The sequence below is a fragment of the Octodon degus genome, unplaced genomic scaffold (assembly GCF_000260255.1).
Source record: "Octodon degus isolate 3935 unplaced genomic scaffold, OctDeg1.0 scaffold00133, whole genome shotgun sequence".
Taxonomy (NCBI): Eukaryota; Metazoa; Chordata; class Mammalia; order Rodentia; family Octodontidae; genus Octodon; species Octodon degus.
The window spans coordinates 3058059-3068762 of record NW_004524709.1 but is presented as its reverse complement, the minus strand read 5'-3'; the positions used below and the strand labels follow the sequence as shown (position 1 = coordinate 3068762).

General features: G+C 40.6%; 1 protein-coding gene across 2 annotated transcripts in view; it reads right to left on the bottom strand.

The window, feature by feature from the left end:
* Pitrm1 (pitrilysin metallopeptidase 1) overlaps positions 1-4762 on the bottom strand; it is a 37108-nt gene extending 32346 nt beyond the window's left edge. Inside the window, exons 1-2 of one of the 2 annotated variants that reach the window (XM_004641273.2) lie at positions 4673-4762; positions 2021-2123 (exon numbers count right to left, since the gene is read on the bottom strand). In XM_004641273.2, coding sequence (XP_004641330.1) covers positions 2021-2123; positions 4673-4728 — 159 coding nt within the window. In that variant the 5' untranslated portion in view covers positions 4729-4762. The remainder of the gene's footprint in view (positions 1-2020; positions 2124-4672) is intronic. The other variant, XM_023701337.1, reaches the window with a different exon arrangement.
* Positions 4763-10704: the final 5942 nt, after the last annotated feature.

Below are 10704 nucleotides of genomic sequence, written 5' to 3'. Positions count from 1 at the left end.
ATCTTCATTCCCTGAAGAAGGCAGCAGAAGAGGGGACAATCATTTATCATTCTACTTAGGTCTTGCATATGAAATATCCATAGTCCTTGATAGTAAAGGAAGTATCCTGTCTTCCAACTCTGCCAGCCGGCCTTCTCTCTTTTGCCCATCATACCACTGTGATAACCACACCATTTATCACCCTTTTTTTTTTTTTGGCAGTACCAGGGATTGAACTCAGGACCTTGCGTGTGCCAGGCAAGCACTTAGTCCACTGAGCTATCTCCCTGGCCCCTATCACCCCTTTTTTCATGGGCTATGAAAGTAACCAGATCATTCTTCCACTGGAAGTTACTGGCATATCAGTGATTAGAACTCAGGTCTCATGATCCCAAGGCAGAGGTCCTGCCAAACAGAAGATGTACATAAAGTGGTCTGCTGATTCCTGCAGAATTTGTAAATGGTAAATTACTCGTATTTCCAACTTTACATAAATGATCAATGCACTTAAAATCAGTAGATGCAGTGAGATGCCTGCCCATTGAAAGCTTGCTTTCTTAAAATAAGACTCATGGATTACCATAACTTTTAAAATTTAAAAAAATAGGGCCAGGAAGATAGCTCAGTGGAATAAGTGCTTGCTTGGCAAGCACAAGGTCCTGAGTTTGCTCCCTGGTACCACTAGAAATAAATAAATAAATAGTAATAAAATTTAAAAAATAAAAGAGCATCTGAGAGGCAAGGCAACTTAACAAGACCCTGTTTCAAATAATTAAAAAATAAAAAAGTGCTGGGGATGTAATTCACTGGAAAGGGACTGGGTTGAAATCCCAGTACCACCAATAAATGAATGATGTATGGAGAGAGGAAGGGAAGAAGGGAGGGAAGGAAGAAGAAAGGAAGGAAAAGAATTTGCCATGCTGAATAAGGTCCTTAGAAGCAGTACTTGTACTACAATCCTAAGCTTCTGTGCATGGCTTTCAAGGCACTTTACAATACCCTGACCCCATTTTCATGACTCATTGTTCCTGGACTTTGCCTGGGACGCCCTGCGTCACTGGCCTGACTCATGTCCGGCTTAGAGATGGATGGCCTCTGCCACAAGCTCTTGCCTCTCCTACCAGCAACAATACTCTCCTCCCCTCCTTCTGCCCATAGCACTTCTGCATGATGTTCTTCATGCTACACCTTCTATTACAGCTGCAGATGAGATTTTCTACAGTATAAGCTGTTTGTCCTTGTATTTGTTATAGCATTAAGTATAGGACAAAGAGCCAACAACCAAATATTTGAAGCACATACTCTCCAGTTATTACATTAAGTTAAAAAGCAATATGAGGGGCTGGTGGGATGGCTCAGTGGTCTAAAGCACCTACTTGGAACAAGCTTAGCAAACCACAGGGACCACGGTTCAATCCCCCAGGACCACATGCCAGCCAGCCCCGCCCCCTGGTGGGCTGAGCTGGCCACACATGCGCACACACACACACACACACACACACACTAAATAAATAAATAAAAATGTAAAAAAAATTTAAAAAAAAAAAGGAATATGAAAGGCTTAAGGAAAAAGAAACAGCAAAATCTCTTTTAACACAAGTCAGGTATATTTTTATTCACAATCTCTTTTTTAAAATTCTGACATCCAGGTGGCTCAGAAAACAAAATTCCTACCTAAATTAGAGTAAGTTATTTGATAACAAAACCTGACTGAAGAGATGTAGGGAACTGAGTGTTCTGTGTTCACTTGGAATAAACAGCAGGATTGACTACAAACACATTAACATTGACTCCAAGACCTGTTAGAGTGTTACCATCCCAAACTGGAAAAGATATCAAGCTGTAGGAGACCTAAGTAAGGACCAGGGAATCATTTATAGGCAGATGCTGTTCAGCTGAGCCCCTACTATGTGTCAGCAACTGTGCAAGGCTCAGGGATGCACAAGTAAGAACTAAAGCCTCCAAAGGATTTTGTATGCCAGCAGAAGCCGTGTGTATTACCTACCTCCAGTTACAAAAAGCAAAGCAGACAAACCCATACCTGTTCTACAGTGAATCCATGGATCTTTTCTCCCACATTATACTGTAGAGCTCTCTCACAAGCTTTGCTGCTGTTCCACCTCCATATGTTGTGGTATGTACTGCTGTGTTTGAGAAACATTACTAAAGTTAGATGATTTTGAGGATAATTGCCTAGTATTTATAATTTACCACATAATGAAAATACTACCCTGTGAGGTAATAAACTAAAAAAAAAAATTAAATCTTGCATTTTCTAAAACCTTGGATGTTCCAGAAAACTAGTATCACATAAAGTTCTTTCCATCTTAAACTTTTATTTTAATACTGGTGAACTTCCATAATAGTTAAATGTCAAATACTCTTTACTGCTACAACTCACAAATAATTGTAGTGTAAGCTTATTTTTTAAAAAGCCCCTCTATTATATAAAAACAATTCTCATGTCAAAATATCTTCTATCACAGAATCCTCAGACATTCATAAGCAATAATCTCAAACTACACTAAAATTTTATTATATACTCACCAAGCTATTGAATTTTTTTTTTTTGTGGGGGAAAGTGCTGGGAATTGAGCTCAGTACCTTGCACTTGCCAGGCAAGCGCTTACTCTACTGAGCTATTCCCCTGGCCCAAGCTGTTGAAAATTAAAAAGGCTAATATTACCAAGAATTCTCATGCTAGGCAAGCACTCTACCAGTGAGGTACATCCCCATCCCAACCATAAATTCTCCACATTACTACTGACAGTGCATACTGGAATAATTTGGGGGGTGGGGGAATGGGCATAACTGCATTCAAAAAAGTTAAAGATTATCAAGTCCTTCACCACTGTATGTATACCTGAGAGAGCTTGTACTTGTTCCCCAGCACAGAAATACAAAAATATTGGCACTAATCTCAATAGTCCCAAATTCAACCAACCTCAATGCCTATCAACAGAGAACAGACTAGTTTTTAAGGGTATCAGTCAAAAAACATTGAACAACAGAAACAAAGTTTGTTTTTTGTTTGTTGGTTGGGTTGTTTGTTTTTTTGTTTTTAGGTTTTTGGTTTTTTTTTTTATTAACATAGCATTCGAGCCAGGAGATAGCTCAGCAGCATTAGCGCCTGCCTGGCATGCACAAGGTCCTGAGTTCTATCCCTGGTTCTAAAAAGCAACATAGCATTATTCTGCCTAGATATTCAAACAGATAACACCCTGCTGTAGAAATATGTAGAGATGGTAAAAGTACATGTAAAATGCAAATAAATAATTTTAAGTCAAGAGAATGATTACCTAAAAGAACAGAGGATTATAATCAGTATAATCTGAACCCTAGCAATAGTGACACAGGTTTGTTTGTTTGTTTGTTTGTTTATATAAATATTGCTAAGTCACTAAACTGCCCAGGCGGGGCTGGAACTTGCAGTCCTCCTACCTCAGTCTTCCAGAGTTCTGAGATTACAGATGTGAGGCACTAAGACACAGCTTATTTTTACAGTAATTGTTCTCTCAAACTATATCCCCCCCCCCAAGGGGATCCAACTCAGGAACCGCTTAGGCTACATTCTAAGTTTCTTGAAATTTCTACATTAACATTGTATCTCAGAAACATTTATTTTAAAGGTTATATGTCCAAGAAAAAAACATTGAACTCAGTCACTGGCAACATTAGGACAACATGCTAAAATCAACCTTAGCGTAGCATGAGCTAGAGCCGAACTTTAAAAAATCATTAAGAGAATAAACAGTACAGGCAGCACAAGGACTTCCCCACGTGCTTTCTGGTAACCTGTTACATACATGAATAAAGTTCCTGCTGTCAAATTCAAACACTCCGTAAGAGCCACCAATGGACTGACTTGACATTCCTGTCTACTTACTAGGTCTAAGAATCGCTAAACTGCACTAGATGAGAAAATTAAAGTCTTGTGGATTCGCATGAAAACACTTTTTATCATCTTCATCACTCCAGAACCAAGTCATTAAATAAAAAAAAAAAAAAAAAAATGCAATTCCTGCAGGCTACAATTTTATTTCAAATACAGCTGCTTAAAATACAGCCTGTGGAAGCTCAGATCTCTAAAGAACTCTGCCTTGTAACACAAATAAAATGGGAGCAAATCTGTAATGAGAACCATAAACTTCCTGTTACTTTTATTACACATGTTACAATCCACATCAATGACCTTCTTCACTTCAAAAAGCCCCAACAACCTACAGACAGGGCCACCCACAGTGGGGTCACCTGAGGTGGGAGAAGGGAGAGTGGATCAGCCCAGTGTCTTGGTCCATCGCTCTCCTTCAGACCACAAACCTCCAATACATCACCTCAGCCCTGGTAAATGGGTCAGGAACTCTTAGGGGAACAGGGCTCTGTCATCTGTGAGAGCTGCACAAGGGGCAGTTGGCAGGCCCCACAAGGGTCCTTGGGCTGGATTTAGGGCATGTGGGTTTGGGAGCCCCAGAGGGTTTCGGGATGCAGAAACTCCAAAAGAGAAAAGTAGGGGTCCAGGCGCCCGGTCTGGGGATTCGGGGTTGGGAGCCTCCGGAGCGCGGAGCCGTCACCCCAGGCCCAGGGACCGGAGATACCCCGGTTTCTGTTCCCCGCTCATACCGCCCCTTCCCTACACCCAGAGTCTCCTATTCCCAGCGGCCCCGCCGACCCCGGGAAGTGGGGAGTGTCTCACCCGCCGCTCAGCCGCTGCACTACGCCCAGCGCTCGCCGCCCACCACTGCGCCACATGGCTTGTGACCACCCCGGGACCCGCGGAGACAACATTTAATCCTACGCACGCGCGGGGCGGAGCGAGACGGCCGAGACTCCCATTGGTCAACGTGAACGTCTGTGACTCGGCCATAGGCTGTCGAGGGAAGGGGCGGATCCACTGCTTGTGGCTAGCCCGCAGGGCCATCCTGGCGCGGCACTCTGGACCAGCAGGGGCCCAGGAGCGCAGGGACCCCGGGGCCAGACTAGCAAGGGCGCAGGGCCCCAGCCGTTGGGGGCTGAGGAATTGTGGGTGGATGCAGAATGGAGATAGATGGTAGGCAAGAAGTGTAGAGCGGTGCAAGACAGGCTGGCGTGGAGGGACGTGGTGCTACAGCCTTTGCAAACGGGAAGGGAACCCAGACTTGGAAGAATCAGGGAGAGAGGTAAAAGTAGGGGACCAAAAAAAGAAAGAAAGAAAGAATTAAGATACACAAGTAGCAACTAAAGTAATCATTATAAACTACTAACGTATGCTAATAAAAATAAAATTATTTTAAAAAGGAGTGCTATAGCTTGAGCAGGTAAGGGCGGGCAGCGGTCTCCAAAGCCTAGCCGTGATGGGGAGAGCGTGCAGGACGTCTAGGAGGACCCCACAAGTGTCCTAGTTCGGGGTATGGAGGCTTCAAAACTGTTGGCTGGTTCCCAGGGCCACGACTACATGTGTTAATCATATCTATAATGGTCCTGTCCCCTCACGTAATTTCCCGAGCACACCAGTGCACAGCTTAGAGCTCCTGCACACATTTATTTTTCCCTCAACATTTCTTATCCAGGAAGACTCACCTAAGAGTGCTAAGATTCCCAAAAAACCCGCAGGTCCTTCCTGGGGGCACAGGAAGAGACTTGCGGAGCCTAAGGTACATTTGGCCTGACTCGTCCTGCTTAGAAATAGATGACTGCTGAGGAATTGAAGGGACCTTTGGGATTAACCACACCTGTAGAGTGTTTGGGTGCGACTCAGGAAAAGGTGGATACTCTAGTCTGAGCTCAGTTTTGCAAAACTTCGCCTCCTTCCTTTACTATTCTCCCTTTCCCTTCAGCCCACTAACGCACCCTTCATCTACCTTTTCTCCAGGTTCTAAAGAAATGCTAAGGAGATGGCTACAGTCAGTTTAAACATGGAAATTGGACCGTAATGGTAATCACGTAGAAAAAGCCGCAAAATGTGCACCACTTTTCACAGTGCAGAAGTTGAACAAGTACCTTGTTGAACTCAAATGAACTAGAACATAGGTAATAAGCTACACATGCAAACACACTGTGCGTGTATACCTTTCTTCTGATATATTTAATGGGTCATCACATCTCTGTGATCTTAGGGAACACAGTTGAGTATTATTAATCTTGTTGTGAGTATGCAGGAAACTGAGGCACTGGAAAGTTATAGTATTTTTCTCTCTCTGAAGAATAGAATATAAATGCAGTAATTACCACTTAATTAGTATGTTCCCACAAGACATAACCTCACTGATGAATAACCTAGACACATATACAAGCATTTATAGTTACCTTAAGCACAACTTGACCTAATTTTAAGACATATAATCTAAATTATTATTAATACAAATAATTACAATGTAGAAGTGAAAAACTCAGAAATTTTCTGTGTAATTTTCTACATTACAAAACCAGGCCCCGCAGGGGTCCTTGGACTGGGTTTAGGGCATGTGGGTTTAGGAGCCCCAGATGGTTTCGGGATGCACAAACTCCAAGAGAAAAGCTGGGGTCCAGGCGCCCAGTCAGGGGATTCGTGGTTGGGAGCCTCCGGAGCGGAGCCGTCACCCCAGGCCCAGGGAAGGGAGATACCCCGGCTTCTGTTCCCCGCTCATACCGCCCCCTCCCTACTCCCAGAGTCTCCTATTCCCAGCGGCCCTGCCGCCCCTGGAAGTGGGGATCAAAATCAAAACTCATCGTTTTAGTAAAATTAACAGTAGGATTTTTTTTTTTTGACAGACTAGACCATGACTAGGACCTAATTTTTTTTTAGTTCTTTATATGTTCTAGATATTAGTCCTCTGAGGAATAGCTGGCAAAAATTTTCTCACATACCATATGTTGTCTTTTCACTCTGTTGGTTGCTTTCTTTGATATGCAGAAGCTTTTTAATTTGATATGATCCTACCTATTGATTCTCAGTACTATTGCCTGTGTAAGGAGGATTCTGTTTAGAAAGTCCTTGCCTATACCTAGCACTTCAAAGTTTCACCTCTTTTATCTCCCGGCAAGTTAAATGTTTGTTTTAACATTTAGTTATTTGATCTGTTTTGTTTTTAATGAATTGTATTGGTACATTTTAGATATACATAATGATAAAATTAATCATAGGGAATTTGTACCTAGACACATAGATCTTAATTATTTCTTATTTGACTTTAATATAGTACTTAGCATGAAATATGGGTCTAAATTCAATCTTCTGAATGTGAATAGTCAGTTTTCCCAGCACCATTTATTAAAGTGGCTAGCTTTCCTCCAGTGCATGATTTTGGCTCCTTTAACAAAAATCACATAGTTGAATGTTCTTGGAGTTGTTTCTGAACCCTCTATTTGAAACATTATCTTGTCAAATTGTACAGACTGTGTTTTTGCTTGTGATTCTCCTGCCTACCCTCCAGAGTTCTGGGATATCAGGCACTTGCTACCATGCCTGGCACTTGAGTCCTCTTATAAGAGTTCCCATTACCACTGAAAATCCACACCTCTTCATACAGATGCATTGAGGATTAAGACTCAACATTAATTTTACCTGCTTAGGCAGAGCGCAGTGGCTGGGGTTCCATCCCCAGTGTGCTGTGCAGGCCCCACCCCCAGGACACACTAAGATGGCCATTGAGACTGGATGTGGTGGCCTGCAACTGTAATCCCAGTACATAGGAGTTCGAAAACAAGAGAATCACTACAAGTCTGAGCTACATAATGAGACCCTATAGGCCCTGTCCTAAATACAGGGAGAAAAAAAAAATTCAACATAATTGTGGGTCCAGCAGAGTGGTACAAGCCTGTAATCCCAGAACTCAAGAGGCTGAGGCAAGAGGATCCCCATGAATTTAAGGCCAGCCTTGGCTACATACCAGGACACTGTCTAAAAAAAAAAAAAAAACTGAAAAAGAAAAACATTAATATTGATGATATCATCATTCAAAGGATGAAGCCATCTATCCCTCTGTGAAGTCAGGCTGATAATGATCAAAGCTCGCATCATAAATTACATCATTAGTCAATTTTATCTAACACACTGTAGTCAGATATAGATCAAGCCAAGAATTTAAAGGTGACTTCCCACAACCAATGACAAAGGTTGGGGTAAAATTAGTTTTTTATTACAAAAAATTTGAAGTTCTAATATAGAAATATTTTGAACTTCACAGCCACTGATTGAACAATAAACTATCGTATTATTGCTCAGGGTAAAAAGACCAGGTAACTATGAATTCTGCCCCACAGTTTATTTCTGCATTTAAACGAAGTCTAAGGATGGGTTTCCTTCAATTATTGCACATATTAGACAAGGCAATCATTATGTCTGGTTAATTAATACCCATCCCCAGAATACAGCTCCTATCACAGACCTTATATTGTAGCCAACCTTATTCAATAACAATATGTGATGCAGAACCAGATCCTATGGCTCAAACCAATTTAAAAACAGGCCAGAGTCACTGACTGTCTGCTCACAGGCTCACTTGAGGTCCATGACATGACTGGTTGCCACAGGCTCTGCTCCATGGTTTTAATCAATACTCACTAGCTGAGCCTATCAGAAGTCTGCTTCACTGATTTATACTGGAAATCAAAGAAAGTCTAAGCATAGGAAATGAGAACATGTGTATCAGAATATTACTGAATTCTATAGTAGCTGAATTCTGTTCACAGTGAAACCTTAAAATACCTCTTTTTTATTTTCTTCTTTTTTATTAATTTTATTGAGAAACAAATAGCAATGAGACAACTTCAAAACCAATTAATAGGACAGTTTCAATAATTAATACGTTGCATATCATTGTCTTCTTAGTGGTTATTCATAGTACAAGATGCAGACATGATATCCTGTCCAAACATTATTAGTACAAATCTTTCTTCTCATTGAATTAAGAGACAGTAGCTGTATATTTATCATAACTATTTTGTATATACAGATACAAAATGGTCCTTCATTTGTATCCCCTTTTTTTGTTTAATTTTGTCAGAGATGGCTATTCCATTGCCATTTAAATATTGTAGGTGCGTGAATTCAGCAAAATAATCCAATATAGTCCAGTAGTCCATAATAGTAGTGGGTTATTCATAGGACTGGCAATGTCAGAAGTTGACTTGAGCCTTTTACAACTCAGCATATTCATATGGCTTTACTTTTTATGCTTCATTTTTATACTTTTCTGCTGAATAGTTAATGCCAAGATAAAGCAAGTTAAAAATCTCTCTTTATAGCTGCTTTGGATGTACAATACTTTTAACTTATATAAATACGTTCCTGAGGCTCAATCTCTTTGTCACCTCACGCATGTTGATGACAGATCCCTGGCCACAAGACCTGGAAGGGTGACTCACCATCTGCTGCCTTACATGAGCAAGCTGAACTGTCAAATGTCCATGCTGAGAAGTGGAGGTACATAATATTTATATCATCCTCATTTTGAATAAAGTATTGAAGGATTTTCAAAACAAAGGCAATAAAAATCATAAATGTTTTCTACTACAAAATATTTACATGCCTTTTATAACAGTTTTCAGAAGTCTAACGAGGCAAAGTGTGCACCCCCATAATCCCAGTACTCTGGGAGTCTAAAGCAGGAAAGTCTCAAATTAAAGCCCAGCCTGGGCAATTTATTAATCAGATCCCACCTCAAAAGAAAAAGAAAAAGACCGGGGATATAGCTCTGTATGAATGCAGTGGGTTCAATCCCAATATCACAAAATAAAGTCTAATGCTTTTAAAAATGAAATAAGGGCTGGGGAGATGGCTCAGTGGAATAAGCACTTGCCTGGCAAGCGCAAGGGCCTGAGTTAAATCCCTGGTTCCACAAAAAAAAAAAAAAAAAAAGAAGAAGAAGAAGAAAAAGAAAAGTAAAGAAATTGTAGTTTTACAACAAACTGTTTATCTACTGCATAGTTCCATCCCTTCAGGATGACATTATTTTATTTTCCATGAATACTAAATATGATGGGCTCTTTTATGCTTTTCTAAAGAGATATTTTAGCTGTAGTTTAATCATGAATATGTATGCATATTATTTTTTTGCTTTATTTTTTAAATTTTTTGTATGCTTGTGGTTCACATAGTTTACACTCATCTTGAGGAACGGTTACAAGTACATATTTCAACCTGTTTTTTTAATCCTCATCCTCTTTTTCTCCTGTGCCCTCCTCCTCCAGTTCCCCTACCTTGTTTTTCATTCTTGTTGATAGATTAGTCTTAGCTCATGCTATGGCCTACAATGTTTACATTAATTGAGGTTATTAGGTTCCTGTGTGTGGCACATCTTCACTCTTCTTCCCCCTTCCCTCCCTCCTCAGCCCTCATCCTTGTTCCCTTAGACCATTTTCCTACTGCAAGAGATACATCCCCTTGGCCCTTTCTATCCACCCTCTATCATTTTCTTAGTTTGCAACTTTGCCTCACTTAAATGAGAGGTACCATATGGTATTTAAATTTATCTGTCTGGTTTATTTCATTCAATATTATACTTTCTAGGTACATGCATTTTCCTATAAAAGTCTCAAATAGCCAAGTATGACAACATGTCTTTATAGCCAAACAGTATTGCATTATATACAAATACCATATTTTCTTTATCCAGTCATCTGTTGATGGGTATAGAGGCTGCTTCTATGATGTAGCTATTATGAATTGTGCTGACATAAGCACTCATATGCAAGCATCGCTGTAATATGACTTTAGCTCTTTGGGGAAGACACCTAGCAGAGGGCCAGGGAGATGTCTCAGTAGAATAA